Raw genomic sequence first — 27,550 nt, 5'->3', positions numbered from 1 at the left:
TGACTCCTGTCTGCAGGACATCTCACATATGCACATAACCATCGGTAAGTATTTGCAAAATGCAGGTCTTTATTTGTTCAAATGATTTTCAATGAGTGTCTGGACTAAGAGCTACAGCACTGATAAAGAGGTAAAGTTTTACATTTCAGAATTTTCAAACGTTTGGTATGACGGGGATTTCAAAAGCAGATGCTCCTTTTCCCCTACAGAGTTATCTTCTAAGATTCTAGTTTTGTCACTGCCCCACAGATGCTTTTTTGGTTAGCTACTTAATAAGCATAATGTTTTCTTTTACTGGGGTACAAACAGTGTCTCCTCAAAACCTATTTATTTCCTCCTTCCACCTTTGTACATTTTACCATGCTTCCTATTACAAATTCAATGACCTCTCAATCTCATTTGTCAAGGCACTGCTTTTTCCTTCAGTCCTATCCCTTCCAAATCTATTTTTCTCCAGGTGCTCACAAGCTCAGAACAAAAACATTTGCAGGCAAATTCCTTCTTCTATATCTCACCTTATTTTGTCACCCCTGTGACTGATAACAATTGGCTGATTAGAAGACCATAGACATATCATATTGCCATCCTGAAACTGTGATTTCAGTTTTTAAGTGGGTCAGCATGTCTATTATAAAACACATTTATAGTAATCTGGGCATAAAGTGACAAAAACATGAGGATATTACTGAGATATCTCACTAGAATGATGCAAAACTTACCAGCCCCCTTGGGTCCCAGGGAACTGGCGTACCTCCTGCATCTTAAAAGGAAGACCTACAAAGGATGGAGGACTGGAACCACCACCAAGGAGGAATACTCTGCTCTGGTCTGGACCTGTAGAGAGCAAACCAGGAAAGCCAAGGCTGCAATGGAACTCCAGCTAGCTACAAATATCAAGGACAATAAAAAGTCCTTTTTTAGATATGCGGGAAGCCGGAGGAAAAGCAAGGGCAACATTGGACCCCTGCTAAACCAGATGGGGCAACTGACAACTGATGCCCAGGAAAAAGCGAACTTGCTAAATGGGTACTTTGTGTCAGGTTTTCACCAGTCCCATGGGACGGCCCTGCCCACTGTGGGCCAGGGAGGCCCAGGTGAGGGAGAGTCCTTGCCCACCATCGAAGCTGACCTTGTGAAGGAACACCTTGACAGGCTGGGTACCTTCAAGTCAACCGGCCCTGATGGGTTACACCCAAGGGTACTCAGGGAGCTGGCGAGCATCATAGCTCAGCCCCTGATACAGATCTTTGAGAGCTCTTGGCACTCTGGTGAAGTGCCAAATGACTGGAAGAGGGCCAATGTCGTGCTTATCTTCAAGAAAGGAAGGAAAGTAGATCCGGCAAACTATAGGCCCATCAGCCTGACCTCTATCCTAGGGAAGGTCTTAGAAAAGATTATCAAAGAGGTCATCCTTAACAGATTAGCTGATGGCAATATTCTGAGGGATACCCAGCATGGGTTTGTTGTCGGTAGGTCTTGCTTGACCAGTCTGATTTCCTTTTATAACCAGGTGATTTATCACCTGGACAAGAGGGAAGAGACTGACGTTGTATATCTTGACTATAAAAAAGCCTTCGATCTGGTATCTCACGATCACCTCTTGGCTAAACTGGCTAACTGTAGCCTCGACCTCACCACGATCCGCTGACTGGGGAATTGGCTCCACAGTAGGACCCAGAGGGTGGTGGTCAATGGGAGCCAATCATCTTGGTGTGCTGTGACCAGTGGGGTCCCTCAAGGCTCTGTCCTAGGGCCTATACTATTTAACATCTTCATCAATGATGTGGACATTGGTGTCAGAAGCGGACTGGCCAAGCTTGCCAATGACACCAAACTCTGGGGTAAAGCATCCACACCTGAGGACAGGAGGGTGATCCAGGCAGATCTTGACAGGCTCATGAAATGGGCGGATGAGAAGCTGATAGTGTTCAACACTGAAAAATGCAAGGTTCTCCACCTTGGGAGGAAAAACTTGCAGAATCCTTATAGGCTCGGTAGAGCTACGCTGGTTAGCACTACAGATGAAAGGGACTTGGGGGTCATGATTGACCACAAGATGAACACGAGCCTTCAGTGTGATGCTGCAGGGCTAGTAAAGTGAGCAAAACGCTGGCTTGCATCCGTAGATGCTTCTCAAGCAAATCCCGGGACATCATTCTTCCCTTGTACTCAGCCTTGGTGAGGCCACAGCTGGGGTGCTGCGTCCAGTTTTGGGCTCCACAATTCAAAAATTATGTGGAGAAGCTTGAGAGAGTGCAGAGGAGAGCCACATGCGTGATCAGAAGTCAGGAAAACAGGCCTTACGACGAGAGGCTGAGAGCCATGGGATTCTTCAGCCTGGAAAAGCGCAGGCTCAGGAGTGATCTGATGGCCACCTATAAGTTTATCAGGGGTGCTCACCAGGATCTGGGGGAATGTCTGTTCACCAGAACACCCCAAGGGACAACAAGATCGAACAGTCACAAACTCTGCCACGACTGATTCAGGCTGGACATAAGAAAGAACTTCTTCACTGTCCAAGCCCCCAAGGTTTGGAATAGACTGCCGCCAGAGGTGGTTCAAGCACCCACTTCGAACGCCTTCAAGACATATTTGGATGCTTATCTTGCTGGGATCCTATGATCCCTGCTGACTTCCTGCCCCTGGGGCAGGGAACTGGATTTGATGATCCTCCGGGGTCCCTTCCAGCCCAAATGTCTATGAAATCTGAAATCTAGTCTATGAAAATATTTATCTGAATCCAAGATGAGGTAATGTTCCCTGTTTGACATGGGGGAAAAAAGCCCCTCATTTTGGATTCAAGTAGGAGGTGACAGTGGGGCAGGCACTGCTGCAGCTCTGGCTCCAACTTCAAATAGGTAGAGGCCTGCAGCCTCAGCCCCCCCAGCCTTTTTCCCCCACCTTCTCCACTACAACCTTGGGCCTCTCTTCCCCCCACTACCTACCCTCGCTCCAGCAAGCTCTGTCCCCCCTACAGCCTGGGGGCATATATTTGCTCCAGCCTCAGCCCAGCCTGGTAAATGAGACAGTAGCAGATTGGGCCAGGGCTTGGAGCTGCCATGCTACTGCTGTTGCTACCAGGCCATTCTGGAGGTGGAGCAAACATGCTCTGTGCTGTAGTACAGATGGAGTATGCCAGAGCCAGAACAAAAGCCAGAGCAATGGGAAGCAGCTGGGTTGGGGAAGGGAAAAGGGGACCCACTGCTGGGGAGGGTGGGGGGAGGCAAGAAACAGAGGGGAAGGGGACAGACAGGTGGCAGGGGTCAAGCCTTACCATCTGCCTCCTCCTGAACTGCTTCCCCCACCAACTGCTCCCCCATGCTGACTACCCTATTGCCTGCTGCCCACTACCTCCCCATTGGCCAGCTCCACAGTGCTTGCTTTCTGCCACTGCTTTCTCAGCTGCAGTGGAGGGTGGGGTGCAATTTTAAGACAACCCTTTAACAATTAGCTTCTATACATAGAAAATTATAACACATTTATAGATTTTCCATATAACAAACTTAATTATTTGGGGGTCATCATAATTCAGGGTCCTCTAAATGTTTGAAACTCAACGATATCCTCATTTAAAACCTCTTGTATCCAACTCATTATTTCACTAATACAACACCTTTCAAAAAGAACTTTGTATCACCCTTTTTCTGCAATTGTTTGTGTTATAGAGAATGAAAGTAACCTGAACATTAAATCCAGTTAATACCACTACTGCTGTAGATAGGGGCTAATGACATAATGAGATATAGAACCACTGGTGATGTGAAAGGAATAGTTGAGCATGTACGCTATATATACACACAATGCTCTTGATTTGATTGGATTTCCATTATGAGATTCACTTTTGTGGTGTTTCTCAAATTAATATTTAAAATATCAAAATGAAACTCGGTCCAGAATTTGTTAAGATACTTTTTTCCATTAAATTAGATTTAGAGATAAGACAGCCATTCATATTTCCCTTTCAAATACTTTATTCCGCATCAGAATAGCGTAGATTTATCAAGCACTGGAGAAAGGAAGAAAATTCCTCTGGGACTTGCTAAACTTGAAATTCTATGGGTTGCCAAACCTTCTTCACCAATAAGTAGGGTTCAATGTTGCGCCACCATTAGTGTAATACATCTAGTCAGCCAGAGAGCTCAAGAGAAGGATGCAATGTTTTTTCATCTTGCATTAACCATTCTCAGAGCACTGAAAACAAACTGTCATTTCAACACTAATCCTATACATGAGATCTACAATCCAGCTAGGTAATCTAATAATTTTACTTTTCTGAAGGTGTGTGACCACATACAGTGGGGATATGAGAGATGGGAAAGAAAGATACCCAACAACCCTTTTTAATTTCTCTAATAAATAGCATCTCCCCTAAACAGGAATTTCTGACTGCCCAATAACAACTGGAAGCAGGACGTCAGAACTTTGTGGACCATGGATCTGGTCTATAAGAGCTGTAGTAATACATTTTATAGTATAATACACTGATATTTAACTTCATTATTGTTATTTTACATTTTAAACTGACGGTTTTGACTGGCAAGTGCTGGTGAATGAAAGTGAAGAAATAGCAGGAAAATTCAAGATTTGGTTATGTGCACAATGGTCTGTTTAATTTGAGGGTGTTTTTTTGACATATTGAACACAATCCTACAGGTACTGAATATCTCTCCTCCCTTTCTCTGCCTCTGGATGTCCCCTTTAACTTTTAATTTTGTGCCCTTTTTAGTTTTAGGTATTTATTCTAAATTACTTTCTTTTTACTATTTAAAGGTAAATGTACATCATTTAAGTCATCTAAATGGGCTGAGCAACTCACACATTTACAAAACGCTATCATCTGAAAATACATGCTTTGAACTACACATACTTGTCGAACTTACTATTAGGAGACAGAAATCCTTTAGCCGCAGGACACGCAATCTATTTCCTATGTTTTCTGGAAATGTTTTGTTTTTTCAACATTGCTTGAACGGATGAGATTTCCAGGAAGCCTTAACAGCAGATGACACCAATAGACTGTAAAAATAAGACAGACAATTTCTAGATCTAACTTAAGTTTTAAACCTACCTGCATTTGAGTCCTGGTTGAAGCGGCAATATTTCGAGTGCTCCAATGAGGGTAGACACTGCTCAATGGGAACCCAGACATAAGTCTCTGGACACAATAAATCAGCGGGCCTGTACTGACCCTAGAAAAAAGAAGAAAAAAAAAGACATATCACTTACACAATAACATCCCGACTACATGACTCCCAATTTCACTATGAATAAGGAATGGTTTTAATCAATTCTAAGTGGATTTAGCCACAGATACTTCATGGTAAACACTATGTCACCCTTTTGGTGGTTCGGTTCACTATTCCAAAAGAATAAGCCCTCTGGCTGCCACTTATTCTGCACTGGGTCCGAACATCAAACACAAACTGAAACCAGCATCTTGGTCATACCTGGGCAGATTTCCTCTCTGCCCTGGTCCATATTCCCTAAAAATGCTTCAGTGCCTTGCTCCAATTGCCCGGACAGCTCCAGAGTCTGTCAGCACACCTCCCTGCTGTCTTCCAAGCCTGGAGCTCCTTCTCCTGCCTCTTATAAGGCCAAGCTGCCTGATCTGGCTCAGACCCCAGGCTTAAATGCCTCCCAGGCCCTGCCATCATGCGTCTTCCCCACCTTCCCACAGGCACTTCTGAACTGAACTTGTTAGACTGGCCCGGAGGGGGACAGGGTAGGAGGTGGGAGGAGAACTCTGTTGCTAGCCTAGTTGCAGTCGCTGTGCATTTTCTGCCTTGCAGGGTCCTCCCTGTTGTACCACGGCCGAGCCTCTGGCCCTGCAATAGTCATGTGCTGTCCATAAGCCCCTGGGAGCCTGCTCTGGCTCCTACCTGCCAGTTCTCCTACAGCCAGCTTATGCTATGTGACAGTCTTCTGACTGGCGGTGGGTGTTTCCTTTTTTTCTTAATGTGCAACTCCCTGCCTTGTCAGCAGTGATCTCTGGCTGCCTACCCTCTCCCAGCTAGCATCTGTCCAGCTGCCCTCAGTCCTAACTGCAGCATTTTCTCCCCTTAAAGTGACAGAAAGCCTAGGCCTCCTGTCACAGGATTTATTACAGGTTTGGAAACCTACAAGTAAAGACGAATTATGACAAATCCTTCTGACAGTCAAAAGGTCTTGTCTCAACTATTCTGACAATTTCATGATTTAATGAATTCAACAGTGTTAGCAGAAAACAAACTCCACTTTTTTTGTCTTTTAAATTCAGCTGATTTTTTTCATTTTCTAGCCCCCCCAAAATGATAGAAGCTTCTTTTATAGAAATAATTTAAGTTATTCAATGGTATACACAGCCACAGTTCAATGATATACATCTCCTTGAAAACATCTTTCACAAGATCCAGCTCATCCATGTTCTGCTCTTCTACTTCCAACAAAGTTTTATCCTGTGACACATTTGATCCTGAACAATCAGAAGACTTGGTTTCATGAATTAAAAAAAAATAAAATAAAATAAATCACAAATCCTTTCTACTCCGGTACAACTTAACTCTATACATGGTTTAAAATCTCCTATTTTTCTTATCGTCAATAAATTGCTTCCTATTAATTACTTCAAAACCGTAAGAGTACCACATCTGATGATAGCTAAACTGTAATCATCAACTGAAATACTGATTTGCAACTTTCATATGCATATGTCCACACAGAGACAACGGTTAGAATGAGGAAGGATGCTACAAAATCCATTAGGTCATTTCAAAGACTAAACTTTGAAAAAAAAAAATAGGATGAGCTAGCCAGCTTTCAGAGAACCAAATCAGTTGCCCACTTCACCATCCTAAAGTTTCTAGAAATGTAAGTCCCTCTAACACTTTACAACTCCATCCACTTCTTTTTCTTAAAGATCAAACAGTCAATCCATGCACTAGCAACACTTGTCACTCCAATCACCAATTCAGCTTATATTTAGAGGGTTTTTTTAGGTTTCTGTGGATGAATACTTTTTGCTAACTGATAGTAATGATTTTGTATTTACAAACAAGCCTGAAAATTTTTATATAGGGTGGCCTACTACAGAGGAAGGCTGGGCATCCCAAACTCTGCTACAAAGACTACATTAAGTGGCACATATAGTCTGCCAGGCTGGACTTAATGTCCTGGGAAAATACAGCCCATGATAAGACAGCTTGGCACTCAGCTATGAAGGACGCAGAACAAGCAACAGAACATCATCACATCACCTTGGCCGACAGTAAGAGGGAATGTAGACGCCAGTTTGCCCTGGCACATTTCTTGAAAACTACATGTGGAAACTGATTTTTAGTATCAGCAGTAGTCATATTTGAAGATGAGTGCCAGTCATTACTATTACTGCAGACAGCAGCTGCCTAAAAGAAATGATGGAATACGTATTTTAAACACTCCCTACATGACCCTGACTGACTTTTTAATTTGAAAAAAAATAGGATTAACTTATAACTACTTCTGCTTTATTAACAAAAATGTCTATAGTAAATTAAAAAAAATATTCTTGCAACCTCAAGCATAAGCTTAAGCTTACCTCATGGCTTTAGAGCATTCTCTCAAGCCAAAGAATGAAAATTGTTTTATTATATAAATAAAGACATCTATTTGCCACACTTTGAAATGTTATACTTTTAAAGAGAAATGCTTGAAAGATATGTGAGTGCAATGGTTAAAAGCACCATTTAGGTCACTAACTCTCAAATAGAACAAATTGAGGATTTAGAAAACAAACCGCCTTTTCAGCTAGACAGAATTAAAAAACCCTGTCTATATTAAATATATAGTTACTTATAGATTTGGGAACTTTTTTCTCCCAATGCTCAAAAGAAGAAAAAAAATGAAGTAGCTGTCACTCAGAGCTGTTTTCCAACAGAGTTAAAGCACAGGGGCAGTTGAACTCTTGCTCACTAAAACTTTGATATATCCATACTTAGAGCAAAGACTCCTCGGTTATTTATCTAAACTAAGATTTCACAAAAAAGTGTTTTCACTGGATCTTAAAAATGTATGGAATTTAAGAACTTCTCCTGTTTGTGAAAATTAAGAGAAAAAACGTGTATATAAAAGTACAGTGATTACTATTTCTAAAGTTTTGTGGTGACATTTTAGGCACAGAACTAACTAATTAAGGTTGGGAGATTCTAAAGGAAGGGGAAAGAGCTGTCTTTTGATATGCCCAAAACAACAGAACGAAAAAATTTCAGAACACAAAGGTGAAAAAGGCATTTACATCAAACATAGCGAATCTCATGTTCAAAGTAGCAGTGTAAGGACACACCACCACTGCCACATCTTACCATGGTGGCATGGCACTCCCTCCTTCGACAGGTCCTGCCCACTGGGCTGCGGAGGCAGCTCCTGCCCAGAGCCTGGCTGCAGCCCTGCACCCTGCTGTGGGTGCAGAAATCTTGGGGGGGACACACACACACGACACACATACCCTCCCCATCCTGTCACATTGCCTTGGCCCCCCACCTACCCCATACAACTACTCCCGTCTTTACATACTGAGGAGCTGGGGAGGGAAGACAGCAGGTCAGGAGTGAGGGGTGCTGGCAGGGCTGGGGGGCTGTTGGTCAGGTTTGAGAGGCACCAGCAGGGCTGAGGGGTTGTAGGTTGAGAGTGAGGGGCACTGGCAGGGCTGGAGGGCTTTGTGTTGGGAGTGAGGGGCAACAGCATGGCCAGGGGCAGGGCACTGGCTTATCAGGGCTGCTGTGTGCCACAAAGCAGCAAGGGGACTGACACAGCTGGACCTGTATTCTGGTGAGTGAAGGGGGCAGGGGGAACTCTGATTTTTCATGATAAAACCCCCCGAATTAAATGCCAAAATGCATAGGTATTTAGAATTTATTTTATTATAATGATTGAGGCACCGGTAGGCTTCCAAACTGCCTTAAAATTGTAAATATATCAATAACCACATTATGTTCAACTGATACCTATACCTACACACACACACACACACACACACACAGTGGTGTTTCATTTTAATCATGGAAAAACATGGATTTGGGGCGGTTTTAATCAGAGAATTCATAATTTTTAAACATAGAACACCAGGATCCCTGGAAATCACAACTGAAATAGGAATTTAAAGAGTGTCTAGTAAACACTCTTTGGAGAAGGTAGAAAGTTGCACCTATAAGTCATGTGAAAGACATCAAATATCTCCATTCCTAGGTACAAGGTAGAAACTTACCAGAAAAACAAACTATGATATTCAAAGTGCGTTCACAAAGATATTGTTCTAAGTATATAGTACTGAAGGAATAAGTCTTCTGCAGTCCTTAGAATCATCTCATAAACCCCTATATACTTTCTCCTGTGGTATCATCTGAATTTTTAAGACTGAAAGAAAAATATTTAAATTCCAAACACTTTAAACAGAAGATAAAAAGGGATCATCATTATTTTATGTTAGTTAAAATTATGCATCCTTTTTCAAGATTTACTCTAACCAACTCACAGTGTTTGTCCAGCTGAAGCTAGATGCCCAGCCATCTCATAAAACAAGAGGCAAATGCCTTATCATATTAGAAATGTGAAGAGGGATTCCTAGACATCCTAAAGGAATCAGCCATTTATGTCTGAGTTGGTAATTCATAAGCTACTGAAACTTTAGCCTCTTCACTGTCACAAGATTGAAAGTTGCCTCTCTTGTAAAGAATCTGTAAAATATAGCTAACGTCATAACTTCATGACATATTCAGTTCACCACGCGTTATAAATGGGGTGTAAAATGTAGGAGCAGTACTCTCTTGTTAACCTCCCTTCTCCTTTAAAGTATTTGCTCAAACATACTATGTACATGTTTTCATCACATTTTACAGTATTAACATGCGCTCTATTATCAAAAACTGAATTCTGCGATGTCGCAGACAGTAGAAGAAGGGATGTATGCAGGGGCGTTTGTGTGTTTCTCACACAGTCCCTTTGATAGCACGTTTACATTAATTCTCAAAACAAGGAATCCATGGAACATTTTTAGAGGTCAGCTTCCTAAAAGTCTATACAACTCTACCAAGCACTAAAATCACTTTTATTGTGGTTTCTAATAACACTACTTTGCAGTTTTAGGGGGTTTTTTGTGCGTTTTCTTCTAAATCAAGCATGATATTCTTCCCAATATAATTTCATTCTGAACATCTCAATGTGAAATTAAATCATTTTGCAAACACCTCCCTTTCAGCATTGAAAACACACATCAATCTCATGGTATCTAGCCAGATACTACTTTAGGTATTTTAGCAACTGTTCTTTTAGAAGTTGCTGGAACACACACAGGTTTTATATTTCCTCTAATTCAGTAAGGAACTGCAAGGACACAAACTTTATTACTTCCTAAACTGCAAATCAATAATACTAAGAACATACTTGAAGTCCAACAGAAACGGGGATGCTAGCTCTAGAGAACAGAACTTCTACAGAGTTACATTTACAGTTATCACAACAGCATAACTGCATTCGATTTCAAAAACAAGTTTCCAAAAAGATTTATTTCCCTTAGGCTTCTTATTAAAGTACAGTCTATTTCAGTATTAATTTCATTTTATCCATGGAAAAAAACATTTTGGTTACTTTAACCTTGAAAGTTAAAAAGCTTGCTAGCATTGCAAGTAGAAGGGTACTGAAGTAGTGACCTCCTTTAGTACTCTTGAACACAAAGCTTCCAAAGGAAAAGAATACCACCACCTCACAGATCACCTCTACGTACTTGTATTCTGACTCGTTATATCCGAGTTTCACGTGTTAAAGACTCTTATCCTGCCAATATGATGTACATATAGCTCAGTACATATAGCATTTTGCATGCAATATGGAAGTCACACAATGTTTCTGGAAACATTGGATGCTTGCAGTTGCATCTTTAAGATTTCCTTACTGCATGTGCTAAAATGCATCCCTTAAGTATTTCTTTTTGTATAAAGGCTAGATATTGTTATGCAAAAGGAACGTGCAAATCCAAGTTCTTGGGACATAAAATGACAGGGTATTCAGGTCTGTAGTACGTGTTATGAAAAGTTTGGTTTAAATTTCCAAATAATAAAACATCTAGCACTTCGCTACCTCTTGCTAGAATTACATACATACAACAGGGATCTGTACCAAAACATTTTGGTGTCTTCATAAAGGAAAAAAAAAACCCTGCATATCTTCCCAACCGGTTGTTATGAAAAGAATACTGAATACAAACATAGCAGGAAGACTTTCTTAAATATTTTATTTATTTAATGTATTGCCACGTAAATAGGTAATGACATCTGGTTTTACATCAACAGGACAAGCCCAACTCTCCCTGTGTTTACAGGAAGACCATTAGAGCTAATCTAAGAAGTTCAAAAGTAAATATGACGTTCGTTGAGGATACTGTTCAATATTCCTGGATTTTCATTAGAAACTTTTAGAGCCAGGATTGGCAGGCTCACTACCACACTTAAATTAACAACTCTCACCAGACCACCTTTTTTGTTTGACAGATTCCAAATCAAAACCAATCAGAAGCTGCTCTGAACTTCTGTCCCAGAGCAAGGGCAAAGACTTTAGTCTGGAGATTACTTTTTTAAATATTTTGAAAAAATCTGAGGGATTTGGTGAGCAATTGATATGAAAAATGTCAGCAGAGTTTATTTTTACAGTCCAAGTCAAATTTAAAATGGAAAAGCACCAAAGAAAGATAATAGGCTCCAAAACAAAGAGGGTCAAGTACCAGTAGCATTGAACAAACATGAAAGAAAGGTTAAACACACATTTAATTCTTTTATCAGGTAAAGTTTACATCTGTATTCTATTTTTCCACAATAAACCCATTGATCTTTTATTAAAAGCGAATTAAAGCAGCCTTCATCTCAGTTTCCAGCCAGCTGCTTCAAGAGAAGCTCTAAGACTACATAAACAAAATAGCCCCAAATTATCAACAGCAATCCATTAGAGCTAGGCAGCGCACCATGAGAAAGAGAAAGTCAGACTAAAGGCTTATTAAATTCAGTCTTTTCATTGAAAGACAACACCGATGGAATCCCATCAGCAAAGTACTACAGCAGACCCTTGCTCCCTGATTTCATTACATAAACAGAGATAGACTTTATCGATACCCAAGAGAATGCCTTGCAAGTAACTCTAGCTGCTCTGTTTTCACAAACCGTGTTTGGACTGTGCCATGCTGAAGCACTGAGGTGAGCCAGAACTAGCAAGAGACAAAGAGCTAAACATCTGAATCCATTTGTACTTTTCAAGTAAAAAAAAAAGAAAAAACACCCCACATATGTATTCCATGTGCAAAAAGGTGGCCCTAAAAGCCTCAGAAATGCAAAACATCCACAAAACTCTCTCCCAGAAATCGAGAAAGGTTAAGAGGTTGCTAATATGCAGTAAAGCTTCAACAATAAAGAGACGGTTAGAAACTGAAGAGTTGTAAAAAGTGGAACATTTTATGGGAAAGTGAATTTGACAAATCCATTTTGAAATAAAAACTGAAACAGGCATCTTGACTAGGACAAAGCATTCCATGTCCTGCTCAGAACAGAAAATCTCAAAAATTTCCTTTTTTAAAATAATTTTTGTTCCACTATTTTAATGATCAAACATAAAATATAAAGTATAAAGTATAAATACCAAATCCAAAGCAAAATGATTTGATTAAGCCAGATCACATTTTCCCCCTTATAATTTTAGTTTGCTGGAAATTAAGGGAATACTGAAGGCAAAAGTCCTCCACTGGTTCCATATAGCTATAAGCAAGATTCAGTTAGATAGGTGCACACGCACACACGACTATAAATGGAAACCAACATTTTAGTGCCTGCTTTAGCATAATTTAAAGATTAAAAAGCAGTTAAATCAGCTGAAGGACAGTTAGTACAATACGTACTATATAATCTGGGAGATATAGGAAGCAAATCATAAAAATCATTAATTAAGCATTATAGCATACATACCTTTAGACAAGTAAATAGACTGAACATAATTCTTGGTTATCTACTAAAAATGTGTAAATGAACAACTTTTATTCAAACTGAATAGTTTAGTATTAACTAAAGACTTTAAAGCTTAAAGCTTTATTAGCTCAAGACTTTTAAGCTTAAAAACCTTATTCTTGAAAATCCACACATTTTTTGCTTTTAAAGAACATCACAAAGGGACTGGAAATGCTTGAAGCCATACCTCACGATTTATAATTTCTAAGGGATGTTTTTAGGCATAAACACATTTCTTTTATGCCTGATGTTATACTTATGCCTGACTACTGATCAATGCTGAAATTTCAAGGAAAAAGGCCTTCCAATCCAGAAGCATATGACGAATTACATTTTATTAACTGCTCTATCATGGGAGCAGTCTTTTCAGTGAAAAGTTTATCAGCAATTCAAAATGTTCTAAAAGCACAACAGAATTTCCTCTCTTTTCATACATAAAAACATACTCATATTTTTGCTCCAGCTTAAGAACTGCTATTTCCTGCAGTTATGAAGATCACGCATACTTTAAATGTGTATTTCAAATAGATACGGCATGACCTGCAGATCAATTACTTCTATGTATGGCTGACCTGGTATCAGTATTATACCTCCTTCCATGGATTGCAACCTTTATGTGGGGGGAAAGGCTCATGTACTACAAAAGATCTCGAAAGCAATGCCATCTGGAGTTTTGTACTTCTGGTAGGGTTACTCATAGTGGCGAGGTCAAGAACAAGGTTTCCAGACTAACAGCGATCCAAAACTAAAAATAAAAGTCTCCAATGGCAGATCAGGTGTGGATGAATCAAGAATACTTCACAATGACTGCAAAGGTATTTGAATGCCGCAGTGGAATAGAAACCTCCACTCATCTAACTTTTCCTTGCTATCACATTAAGGTTTCCTTCCCACAAAGTATTGTGTGGTTCCTGATGCACAACAACATCCCCATGTTAAAAGAAGACATACACATACACACACTGGTACCTCCCTTCAATACCAAGTGCTAAGGCAATTGGGTGAGCAGTAATGGGGGCAAGTGCTAGTGATTACCGGAAACCACTAGTCATATACCTCTGTGGAGACAATGATTGTATGATAGTCATTTTGTATTTGGATCTGAGATAGATATGTAATTTAACAGCTGCAATCGTGACTGAGTAGACCTATTTAGCATCCACTCTGCTTACCCCATATGTGAAGGTAGCTAGAAAAGGTGTTGTATACATAGCCTGTCTCATTTCACATGACTGGAAAACTGTATCCAATGGGATGAGACTATCTGTGGTCCAAATGAAGTAATAAGGTTTGCAACCTGGAGCATCCACACCCTAACCCTAACAATGAACGACTAGAGTGAATGACAGGACACGTGCCCAGAGAACTTGGACAATTTCACATTGCTGCACTTGGTGATACAGGAAAGGGGCAGCTCACAGAGCATGATGCTGGCTACACTTTTTTTTTTTTAATAGATGAAAAAGACATATATCCCCAGTGCTGGTTCTGCTATCAAGACCAAAACTGATACACAGATGCCTGAATGTCCAGCTGGTATCAATGAGCATCTCGTGTCCTTTCATCTTCCACTGACCAAGAGACAACGCACAACAGTCATCAGGGCATACACCCCAACTGTTGATCCTGATGACTGGGCAGGCGTTTGGCACTTCATCTCATCACCATAAACTCCTTATTTATCCAAAGCAACAAGTGGAAGATTTCATGGGTGCACCCCCACACAAACCACTGCCACTTGATTGACTGCATCACAGTGCATGCTCAGAAACATTGCAATGTCTGCAGGACCAGCACAGATAATAGCTGGATGGACTGTCATCTGATAAGCTCCATCATGTCTGTTTGTATCATTCCAAAAATGACATAAACAAAGAAGCTACCAAGGAAGAGGTTCAATATTGCGTGCTTGAAAGACTCAGCTAAAGCGATCATATCCAGCGGTGCCTCAGTGAGAAACTCTTCAACCTCCCTGATGAGCTTGACACCACTGATCATTGGGAAAGTCTCAAGAAAGGAATCCATGAGGCAGGTGAAGAATCCCAAAGCTTCTCCACAAAGGAACATTAAAACTAGGTCAATGAGAGTAACAGGGAAATTCAAACTCACATTGACAAAAAAAGGAGATCCTTCAAAAGCTTTGTAAAATGACAGCATCTCTGAACAGAAGCAAGACAGTTATCAACATATTAAAAGCCAAGATCCAAAGGAAGATTTGAGAGGAAAAGAACAGGTGGTCAGAGGACAAAGTAAGAGAGATCCAAAAGTTTGCCGACTGCTGTGACACAACTATATTCTTCAGTGCAAAGCTGTTGATGGGCCAAGTGCACAAAGAGTCATCCCTCTGAGGTCCAAAGATGGAATAACATGCTTTAAAAATAGCTCCAATATCTAAACACGGTGGAAGGAACATTTTCAACGGCTCCTGAACAGAGATTCTAACATCAAAGACAACTGAAGAGATTCACCGGAGTCCTAATGTGGTTTAAGACCACTCTGAGGTACAATAGATATGATTGTTGTTGCTAAACACTGGCAGGAATTCCACAAGCAACATAGGCAGACAAGGTTCTTTGGGTGAATCTGATATCTTTTATTAGACCAACTAAATAGTTGGAAAACAATTTTGAAGCAAGCTTTCAGGTTCAAAAACCCTTCATCAAGCTAAGGAAGTTTCAGCAGTTGATGTGTGCTCTTCCTGGATGGAATGAAAAGTAAAGAAGCCAGAGGCTGTGCTGGTATACATACAAGATAGGCAGTCAGTGAAAATGTAGATTGAGAAGTCAATGGGTGAGAGACAGGCTGGGGAGGGGGGGGATAGAAGGGGAGAATAGTGGAGAACTACCTGGGAAGTCAGCTGTCAGGCAGGTCATAATGTGTCATAAATCCAATGTCTATATTTAATCTATGATTTTTAGTATCCAGGAGGTTGATGGAGTGGAGTTCATAGGCTTGTCTCTGGGAAGTGTTGTGTAAGTTTCCTTTGAGGATCAGGACTGAGAGACTGGAGAGAGAGTGGTTTTCTTATAAGAAATGTGCCCCCACTGGTAATTGGGTATTCCTATCTTTGATAGATTTCCGGTGTGCGTTCATTCTGGTGCGCAGTTGTTGTTTGGTCTCACCTATGTATTTTCCATCAGGGCATTTGGTGCATTGGATGAGGTATATTACATTTCTGGAGGTGCAGCTGTAAGATCCAGGAATGCTGATGGCTCTGTTGTGGGATGTAGTAATAGTGGGGGTGGTGGAGAGGTGTTGGCAGGTTTTACATTTCTTGTCCTGGCATGGTCTGGATCCATTTGGTATGTTCTAGGTCTGAGGAAGTTTGCTTCTGGTGATGAGGTTGGTGAGGTTTGGTGCTTGTTTGAAAGCTAGGATGGGTGGCTCTGGGAAGATCTCTTTAAGAATAGGGTCTCTTTCAAGTATGGGTTGCAATTGTTTGAGGATTTTCCATATGGGTTTGAGGGAGGGGTGATATGTCATAACCAGCGGTGTACGATTTGTTGGGGGGGGTTCTTCTGTACTGCAGCAGTTCTTCACGTGGTATCCGGGTGGCTCTTTCAAACGTGTGATCTCTCTCTCAGGAGGAGTGCCCTTGTTGGGTGAAAGCCTTTTTAAGATTGGTGAGGTGGCGATCCCGGGTGTTCTCTTCAGTGCAAATGCGGTGGTATCTGAGGGCTTGGCTGTATATCACAGCTTTTTTGGTGCGTTTAGGGTGATTGCTGGTTCTGTGCAGATGTGCATGTCGGTCTGTGGGTTTCTTGTATACTGTGGTCTGTATTTTACCCTTCTGGATACTGATCATTGCGTCTAAAAAGATGTTGGTGCTGGAGTATTCAAGAGATAGTTGGATGGAGGGATGGTGATTGTTGAATTTCTGATGGAACTCAGAGATTGCAGGTTTTCAGTCCAAATGATGAAGATGTCATCAATAAATCTTAAGTATAGCAAGGGTTTGATGGTGCAGTTCTTGAGGCAGTCTTCTTCCAGGTGGCTCATAAAAAGGTTGGCATACTGTGTGGCCATTTTGGTGCCCACAGCTGTTCCCATCATCTGGAGGAAGGGTTGGTTATTAAAAGTGAAATTGTTGTGTGTGAGGATGAAGTGTATAAGTCAGTAATATCCTTGGGTCTGTATTCTGAGTTGTAATCTTGTTCCTGTAGATATGTAAGGCAGGCCTGGATGCCATCCTTGTATGAGATGTTGGTATATAGGCTGGCAATGTCCATAGTGGCTAGGAGGGTGTTGCTGGGAAGGTGTTTTTAAGTTTTCATAGAAAGTCTGTAGTGTCTTGGACAAAACTTGCTCTGTGGGTGACGAGCTGTTTTAGGATCGATTCAACAAAACCTGATATTTCCTCAGTTAGGGTCCCACGGTTGGATATGATAGGTCCGCCAGGGTTCTCTTGTTCGTGGATTTTAGGGAGCATGTAAAAAGTCCCCGGGTCAGGTAGTGGGGGGATCAAGGTCTGTAGTTTTTCTTGTAGTCCTGTTGGAAATGATTTGATGGTATTGTTGAGTTTCTTGGTGAAAAGGGAGGAGAGTAGGATCTTCTTGTAGTTCTTTGTAGTAGGTGGTGTCAGAGAGTTGTCTGTTGGCTTCCTTTATGTAGTCTTCACGGTTTAGGATGACTATGGCTCCTCATTTATCTGCTGGTTTTATTATTATTTGGTGGTTAGATCTTAGAGATTCTATGGCCTTTTTCTCTAGTAGAGAGGTTGTTATGGTGGCGCGTGTTGTTGATTATTTCATTGTTCATTCTTTCCCTCAAGCAGTCAATGTAGTGGTCAAGGTTAGGGTTTTGTCCACTGTGAGGTGTCCAATCTGATTTTTTGGGGGGTTGATCTTTTCCTGAGTGTTGTCAGAGGATGAGTTGTTGTTGGGAGTGGATTCAGTTTGGTTATGAAAATATTCCTTGAGGCGGAGGCATCAGAAGAATTTTTCTAGTTCTCCACATTGAAGTATTTTATTAGGGTATTTTTCTGGGCAGAAATTTAGGCCTTTAGAAAGGACAGATTTTTCAGTTTTGGTAAGCGTGTATGCGGAGAGATTGATGATATTTGAGTTTTTATGTGGCCTTCATTGACCTAAGACAGGGGTAGGCAAAATGACAGATCCGGCAGGCAGCTGAACTCCCTTTTCCAGCAGCTCCTGCCCGCATGGCTGGAGCCAGTCTCCATGGAGACCCCAGCCACAGCTGCACTGTGATAGCACAAGGCTATGGAGACTGGCCCCAGCAGCGCTGGGCCAGGCATAGCATGCAGCCGGACAGGGCAAGGGGCTGCCCCACAGCTGCTAGGATTTTGCAGCAGGGGCAGCTTGGTCCAGAGCCAGGGCAGAGCCACGATCTGCTGCTTGCATGCTCCAGCCCAGAGGATACAGACTGCAAACTGAGGCTGTGCTCCGGCTCCTTCCAGCAGTGATAATGTGGTCCCAAGCCAGGGCAGAGCCGTGATCTGCTGCCTGCACACCTCTGCCTGGAGCATGCAGGCTGCAGATCGTGGCTCAGCCCTGGCTGCGGGCCAAGCTGCCCCTGCCACAAGATCCCAGCAGCTCCAGAGCAGCCCCTTGCCCTGTCCTGCCATGCACTGTGCCAGCATGGCTGGGGCCGGTCTCCATGGCAACCCCAGTCTTGCTCTTCCATAGCACAGCTGCAGCTGGGATCTCCACGGAGACCAGCCCCAGCCATGTGGGCAGGGACTGCTGGGAAATGGAGTCCACTGCCGCCTGGATCTGGCCCACAGGCTGGACTTTGCCCACCCCTGACCCAAGGCCTTTGATCCAATAAACAGAAAGGCCCTATGGAAGAACCTGATAAGACCTGGATGCCAGTCAAAATTTGTTACTGTTACAACATGACAGCAACTATCCTAAGTAACAGGCCAGAAACAGACCCCATCACTATTAGAACTCAGGTCAAGCAAGGATGTGTGACTGAACCAACATTATCTTCCATCTACATCACAGCCATTCCGCATCAGAACTGATAGACTTCTATCTGGAAGCAGCATCCAATTTCCTGCAAGTAGCTCTCGACCCAAACCAAACTTCTCGTCTACCAGGTGGGTGCCATCCCGCTCTATGGGTAAGAAACCTGGATGACATATCAGAAACGTGTAAAAGCTTCGGAACATTACCATCGGTAACGTCTTGGAAAAATTCCCCATATCATTTGGAAAGAGAGAAGAACAAATGGTTTCCTATTTTATTGCCCTGTAAATTTGCTAAATTTGTGACATGTTACAACTTATGGCACGATTAATGAATCAGTTGTCCTATAAATGTAACATCTGCCAGGGACTTTAATAAAAAGTAGTTTGGAAAATAGTGTAAGACAGATAAAGAAGCAAAAGTTTAAGAGTACTCTGAATGCTCCAAACATTGTTTTCTTTTTTCTCTTTCTTTTAAGGTACCCCTCCTTATTCAGTTCTGTTTCTGCTCTCATGTTTTCAGGAAATAAAGCACCCTGAGGCCTAAGCAATCCCTTTCAATTTTGTTCTCTTAAAGAAAAGTAAAATGAACTATTTTAGTAGCTCCCATATTTGTTTTGACATAAAAAATGGGATGAAAGTGTCTAAGCATTTAATATATTGGTGCAGAAAAGAGCGCCTTGCAGTTTGGGGAGGGGGTAGTTTACAGTGACTTTTCTCAGTCAACCCCATACTCCCTCCAGCTGCCCCTCTTCTTTTTCCACACCCATGTTATCTCTTCCTCTCTCATCCACTGAATATAATGACCTTTGGAAATCTGCGTGTGTTTATGAGACAAGGTCCAAGCCATGAATTGCTGAGCATTAGCATATGGTTATGACACCAGAAAGACACAACTAACCAATCAAAATGCTGCTTTAGATAATCTGTATCTACAGAGGGCCATATTCTAATATTAAACAGATCCCATTATCCCCACTGACAGCACCCCATTAGTCAAGAAGATAATTCTAACTTTTTGCTTGACATTAAGAGTAATTAGTATGTTCAAGAGACCATTGTTTCATTATTATAAATAGCTGTTGGACTACAGTATGTGGTGCAATCCCTGCATTACTGTCTGTTCTTTTATCAGCTTCTGGTGCCACAAGTCCAAATAAACTAAGTTAATACATTATCCATACTCTACTAACCATGCAAGCATCCCTTTCTTCTTCAAGGTTTCTTGCCAAAAATCTATTTTTCTCCATTCATAAAGACCAGCAGTATTAAGCGAAAGTTATGAACTATATGTTTTCAGTGATTTAAAACACTCTAGATCTGAAATAGTATTTTTATATCAGGCTTACTTAACTATTTCACTGAGGAAAAAAGATATATATGCATCTTTAGGAATTACCTCATCACAGCCAGGCTTTCAGAATCTCCCTGATGAATTCAAAAACTACCATGTATTAGATCCAAGATATAAATAGCTTTAATAACCAGTCCTTTTGATTTATGCCTGACCATGATCCCAGTATGTCCTCCTTAGGCTGTTTTTATTATAGATACTCCAATAAAGCTCTTAAGGACAATACAAGGGAAAGATTAGGTAAGAAACAGAAAAAAAAACAACATATTTGCATAAATCAGACCAGTGTATAAGCAATAAAAAAAAAATCATGAAAAAAAGGAAATGGAGTTTTATCAAATAAGCAGTAAAGTATGAATATATTTCAAGTACTTCTCCCTAACTCTGATGTGCAATGGCCTCCCAAAATGGAATGAAATTATTCAAGGTGAAAGGAAAGAAAGGAAAAAGTGTGAAGGAAAGGGGAAAGGACACTTTCCCCTTTTACTCCCCTATTACTTCCTCTAGTTAACCCTTTTAGTATACAGTGGATTTTTCAGCAATGCTCACTGCTGGCCTAAATCAGTTCCAAAACAAGCCAGCAATAAATCTTGTAACAAGGATAAGCAAAAACATCAGCCTAGTTCATACAGATGCAGGAATTACTTTCATTCAGTCTAGAAAAAATTCTGTTCTAACTTCCAGTCACACACTCAAACAGGGATTATTTTCCCTGGTTGCTTCACAAAACTGGATTCTCTTAACTTCACCGTAGTCTCCTTAAAACTGGTTTGTATGTTCTTGGTTGACAAAGACAGACTTCCATGTTGTGGTATTATAGCAGTGATTAGGCCTGTACGAAGAAGCTAGTATTCATAGAAGTCGGGTCGAAAGGGACCTAAGCAGATCTTCAAGTCCGACCCCCCTGACCTGGGCAGGAGTGAATACTGGGCGCATATGACCCCATCTAGGTAACTGTCAAGCCTCCTCTTAAAGACCCCCAAGGTAGGAGCCAGCACCACTTCCCTTGGAAGTTGGTTCCAGATCCTAGCCACCCTGACTGTGAAGTAGTGCCTTCTAATGTCCAGCCTGAACCTACTCTCTAATAACTTATGTTTGTTATTCCTTGTTATTCCAGGAGGTGCACAGGTGAACAGGGTCTCTCCCATTCCCCGCTGGTCCCCCCAGTAAGTTTGCAGACGGCCACCAAGTTCCCTCTCAGCCTTCTCTTGTGGAGGCTGAACAGGTTCAGGTCCCGTAGCCTCTCCTCATAGGCTCTGCCCTGATGTCCCCGGGTCATGCGAGTGGCCCTCCTCTGGATCCTCTCGAGGCTGGCCATATCTCTCCTAAAGTGCAGTGCCCAGAACTGGACACGGTATTCCAACGGTGGCTTGACCAGTGTCGCATAGAGACACTTGGATTGGGCTGATTCGGGGGACAATGATTCAATTCAGTGATTCAAATCGCTGTCCCAAATCGATTCGGCTAAATCTGATACAGAGATTCGGCTGCTGCTGAATCAAACAGGGCCTATCCCCTACCCGCTCTCCTAGCTGCATCAATGGCTGCCCTGCCTGGCCCCAGTTCTGGGCTCTTAAAAAAAAGCCCAGCACTCACCGGCTGCTGCCAGGTGGGGTGGCGATCCCCACTGCCCCGTTCTGCGTGGGAGGTTCTGCCATGGTCCCCCCATGATCCGCCCTCCCCACTCCTGAAGCCCTCCCCCCCTGCCCCCTACTTACTGGCATGGAGTCCAGGTCCAGCTCCCTGCAGTGGCGAGTAGGGACTGCCCGAATCTCCAAAGCTCTCCGAATCTTTTTTGAATCGATTCAGAGAGCTTTGAATTGATTCAGACCTTTTTACTGGTCTCCTGATTTGATTCGGATTCAGAGATTGGCCGCCGAATCGGGCCAAATCTCCTTCGAATCGAATCAGCACCTGAAGCTTCGCACAGCCCTAGTAGTGATGGTCCAAAAAAATATAAGAGAAGCAAAGTTGTTTTGGTGATAGTTTTTACTGGACCTGGGAGGGCACAAAACATTAGACAAGAAACCACTGCCCATCGCAGAGACACGTGGGGAGCAGATTGCAGCTCTGCCTTGGGCCCAGCCTTGTGCTGTCACTGCTCTGTGATCCCAGCCCCAACCCTCCCATCCCACTCCCAGATGCCACTCCCTGCCCGCCCATAGTCCCATCCTGTTTGCCTCATTGAGCATGCCCTGCTTGTGGGGGTCCCAGGCTGCTCTCCACCGCTCCTTACTTTATTTGTATCAAGTCATACAATGCCCTGTTATGAAGACAGAATTGTTTAATTCTCCTGGAGAGTGCTTCATAACTGTCATTTAATTTATCTTCAAGTTTTAGCATCCACATTTTACAGTTGGAAACTGAAACACACAAAATTAAAGTAAAAAACATTCACTAATTTTGAGTCCTGAACTTGTGGAACCAATTCCTTAGAGCAGCACATAGCACCTTTTCAGATTGGGGGCTGGAACGACCTAGTTCAGGTTAGAGGTACACAGGTGTTAACACCTACCTGCCACCCTCGCCTGCTGCTACCAATTCTCTCCACTGCAGCATGGGAGAAGTGCCCACCACCTAATGCCACTGAAACCTCAGATTTATGAGCTGGATCCAATATTTTCATGGATCAGATCTGGTCAGTGGACTACAGGTTGCAGATTCCTGCCTCAGAGTATTGTTTAACAGTTGTGTTTTAAGGCATCTTCCCCAATGATTTTAGTTACAGCCAGATCCTCAGCACTTTTGCAAATTCACCTCTTGCACATGTCTTAAGTGTAAAGTCTGCTAGGGGCCTAAATTCACAGAATCACCACACTCCCCGATCTTAATCCAGGATTCAGGCTCTTAACCTAACCTGACCTGGGGAGCAACTAGAAGGGAAGTCCTTTCCTTTTTCATGTCCTTGTGACAAGGTATTTAGCAGAATTCACATCTGCTGGTATCTGAAATAGTGAAGCCATGAACACTTCTGGTATGACCTTGAACTTGCCATCTCTGAGCTGTCATCATATGCCTTTGCATCCGTGCCACCCCAGCCCCCAAAGAAAGTTCTGGATGGCATAGATAGTACCTTGGGGGATGAAGTTACTAAAAATACAAGTTTCTACTGACCATTTGTGAATGACAGCTTTTCAAACACTAAACGTTGTTCTAAGTCAGGTAGGAAAAGAAGAAAAAGAGCCACATCCTTACTAAAGCCCCTACTCCAAAACATGAGGTGCTGCAACTTTTATAAGCAGCAGCTTCCAGACTTCAATGTGAGTAAAAGATCTTATTTGTCCCTAACCTTGTTTTCGGAAACAGCTGAACAATTTTGGCTGAAATTCCAATCACCTTCCATCAAACTCTGCTTGTAAATTTCAACCCACCCCGTTCAAATCTGACAACGTTTTAAGCAGATAAAGATGGCCATATAATGGGATGTGTCATGCAATCTTAATAGTATACAGTGCTATCAGCCATGCTATAAGATCCTTTCATTTATTTTGCTGCTGCTGCCACCAGAACCTAGCTCATCACTGTGAGTATGTTTATGAAGCTTCTCTCCATGGTGCCCAAACACAAGTTCTAGAAGGCAGATTTTGAACTTCTTCTGTTCAGCATTCAACATTACTGCAGTACTAGCAAATGAGAGCGAAGAATCCAGAATATTCAATTCTCTTAACTGAAAGTTGAAAGAATACCTTCCACTTTTACTAAAAGAGTCAAGAATGAGCTTAATTTTTCATTTCATTCTCATTTGAAGAATGTGGGGTAAGAGGATCCAGTGTATTAGCTCTGGTTAAGGTATACTAAAGCTGACGTGATTCTCACCTCAAATGCTGCATTAGGATAACGTTAATAGGGACAAATAATGAGGAATCAACTTACAGTCAGTAAGAAAAAAGCTTTTCCCCCCAAAATTTCAACACTATGTTCCATTAAGGGGCAGGTGGAAAATTAAAAACAAAAAGGTTTAAGTGGATTATATAAAAGGCAAAAAGGAAGAGCAGTAATGAAAAGGAGCAAAAACAATCTGCTTCATTTTTGTTTTGAGGTAAGTGCTCTCAATCCTGTTTCTCCATGAAAATGACCCCTTGAGAGAAATCAGACAGGGAACAACTTTCATTTCCTTTTTGTGGAGGAGCTGACATCACTGGCCTGTTCAATTTTCTCTTTAACCCTCCAGAGAACTAGCAAGTTGTGCCCAGGAAAAGCTGTATGTAAAGCACTACAGCTTGAAAATAAGAATGGGTCCCAAGAGACCGAAACAACAGGACTTCTAAAAATGGTTTAAAATGTATCATTACCCAAGTAAAATGTAATCATTCTAGGTTTTGTAGTAATAGACTCATCTTTTACAAGTTTATAAAGGTATCAATGATTGCCAGGTGAACTCTGTATAAAACTGAAGTTCAGTAGGAGTACAGATATAAGAAATGAAAGGGACCAGCTAGGTAATTTTGTCATAGAAAAGCAGAAAGCCTCTTAACAATGTGCTCTCAATTTTTCAGTCTATCCTATCTCAAATATATCTGAAGCAAAAAGACTCTCATATTATCTGCAGCCTTGGGACAATAGTATACAGTTTAGAATATAAGTTAGAAAGTTTTTTATGCTGTCTTAAATTTTCTTTGCCAAGTCGCAATTTATCAATTACTGCTATACCCTTGTTTGGATCACCTATAACACAGACTGGTGTGTGCTACAGCATGGCACGCAAAGGCATTTTACTTGGCACATGCACCATGGGAAGGTCAGCTGGGGAGCCACGAGGGACCTGATACCTCTGTTGTGGCACGGCAGCCCCAGCCCCTTCCCCATCATCTGCTGAGGTGTGCATGTACCCATTGGCAAGGCCAGGGCTCTGTGACTGGTGCAGCTGCCTGCAGCCTCCCAGCTACTTGCTGCAAGAAGCCTGGGCTCCATGATATGCCCGAACGCCTCGGGGCAGATGGCAGGGAAGGGGTCAGGGCTGCACTACCATAACAAGGATCGGACCTTTCACAGCTTCCCCACCGTCTGCCCCTGGCGCACCAACAACTTAGAAGTCAAGGGTGTGCGTGTGTTTTTGGCACTCTGCCCAAACATGTTGTCAACCCCTGCTATAACATTCTCTCGTAGTTCAATATCTACGAATTCTCATCCATTTTCATGGCCCTTAGTTACAGTTTGGTTAAGAATATTATTTAGTTTCTATCAAATTTCCATTTACTAATTTCCCCCACTTACTTTATCATTCTTATTGCTATTATTTGGAATCCCTCTTTCTATAAAAACTTTTCTGGTTTGGCACAACGAAATATATGTATTACTGGCAGTTCCATCTCCCAAAGGCTAACCAGCGAGGGTTTATCATGGCTCTTTCACCATCCTAACCACTGCCTAGCACACAGTTTTCTTACTTCTATAAAAACAGTTTAAAACTCATTATACACAGTCAATGTACTTCGTAAGTTTATGATGACCTTGTGCTTCTATGGCTTCTTTCCTTTTATGTTTTACATCCTTTCCTCCCATATGAACTGGTGTAGTGTTCCTTATGGAAGAAAAATATAGGTAGAAGGCTGTGGAAGAAGATATAGAAGTGAGAATGTGGGATGTAATAGAAATGTTACAGGAAAGGGCAAAGAGGATCAAATTGAACCCACTGTGGAAAATGACACATGGCACAAGCAGAGGTAGAAAGTTTTGAAAAAAACATTTTGAGATAGTTTCAAACATACATACATATTTAAATACAAACACAGACCCAGACCCAAGGCCATGCTTCTAGGTTTCTATTTAAGTATTTTCACTTCATAATGGTTTTATACTTATGCTTACACTGTATGCAACATCAAATATTAAACTTCAAAGTAGTACGTACTGTACTGTTTCAAAGCAATAAAGACAGACTGAAAATGAAATCCTTCAACGCTTGCTTCTTACTATCATTTAACTCCCATTCTCACTTTTTGTCAGAGTTGCAGTATTGGCTGGAAGTTTGTAGAAACTACACCTATTGAATCGTGGCTTTATTTTGCACAATTTCAATTATTCATTCAGCTTTAGCACATTTCTGTCTATCTCCAGTGTTGTAGAGAATTCACTTCTACCCCTGACCATAAAACAGATTCACGGTTTTCCACTTAAGACCAGATATATAGTGTACGTATACAAACACACTGAGGATGTTGTTACACCTTACAATTTGCATGTGCTAAAACTACAGGATGTTATGCTGTATTACAGAACATGCTGTGAGAAGTTGTATGTTAAAAGGTATTACGATCTCTGACTTGCACAGCTCTGACTTGCTGCCCTAGGTTCTGCCCCTGCTCTGGAGTGGCTGGGGTGGGGGAAGGCTGTGCTGCAGAGAGGATACAGCTCTGCTCTCATAGGGAAGCCAGAGCTTGGGATTGCTGGAAGTGGGGTTGTGGCCGTGGGAACAGAGCTGCCACGGGGCAGAGAAGCATGCTCTATGCTTCCGCCCCACAAACCCCCCGGGCACTTTCAGCTCTGTGCTCATAGAAGTCAGAGCATGGAGCTGCCAGGAGTGGGGTTTGCAAGGCAGAAGCATGGTGCACGCCTCTTCAGCAGTGTGGCTTCCCCACCAGTATAGAGCCATACCCACTGTGCAGTGGGAGTGGGGGTTGTGCAACAGAAGCATGGATTATGCCTCTCCCTTTCCTGGTAGCTTCATGTGCCCAGCATGCCAACCCCACTCCCAGCAGCTGCAGCTCAGTGCTGGTAAATGAAGGCGGAGCATGGAGCCACTGGGACAGGGAAAAGCCTTCTCTATTTGCCTGCTGAGCTTGGGGCTGCTATACTGCACAGGAGACCCAGCTGGGGCAGCCCTGGCATTGGTGGGGCCCCACTGGCCTGCAGGCAGTACCCACCCTGTGGGCAATAGAGCTTGGGTGTTTAGGTAGATAATCTGCAGAGAGGTGGAGGCAAGGGGGAAGGGGCTGAGAGCAGTGCGTGTTAGGATGCTGGAGGCCCCAGATTGCTCATTTTATCTCCATGGAAGCAGGCTGATGTTACTATACATTGACCTGATAACTTGACCCATAGATACTCCTTGTCTGAAGCGGCATAACGTTAAGAGGGCCAGAGTGCATTTGGCATGAGTTTTCCTGCTTTAATATGTGGACACTCGTATTTGAAGTTCCTTTAACATAATCTGAGGGTAACGTGTAACAAAGCTTACACATACACAAATGCATGCACACACATATGACTGGAATCAGATTAAAAGGGAAAATAAGGAAGATGTAGGAACACAATATGAAAATAATTAGGGCACTGACA

General features: G+C 42.1%; 1 protein-coding gene across 8 annotated transcripts in view; it reads right to left on the bottom strand.

Moving 5' to 3' along the window:
• ATE1 (arginyltransferase 1) overlaps positions 1 to 27,550 on the bottom strand; it is a 177,682-nt gene that overhangs the window by 33,977 nt on the left and 116,155 nt on the right. For all 8 annotated transcript variants that reach the window (XR_009463114.1, XM_019485894.2, XM_019485896.2 and 5 more), the window contains one exon: positions 5,069 to 5,189. Coding sequence is in view for 7 of the 8 variants with exons in the window: in XM_019485894.2 (XP_019341439.1) it covers positions 5,069 to 5,189 (121 nt within the window). In the remaining variant the exon portion in view is untranslated. The remainder of the gene's footprint in view (positions 1 to 5,068; positions 5,190 to 27,550) is intronic.

The sequence above is a fragment of the Alligator mississippiensis genome, chromosome 6, assembly GCF_030867095.1.
Source record: "Alligator mississippiensis isolate rAllMis1 chromosome 6, rAllMis1, whole genome shotgun sequence".
Classification (NCBI taxonomy): Eukaryota; Metazoa; Chordata; order Crocodylia; family Alligatoridae; genus Alligator; species Alligator mississippiensis.
Note: the sequence above shows the minus strand (reverse complement) of the source record. Positions and strands in the feature narration are given on the sequence as shown.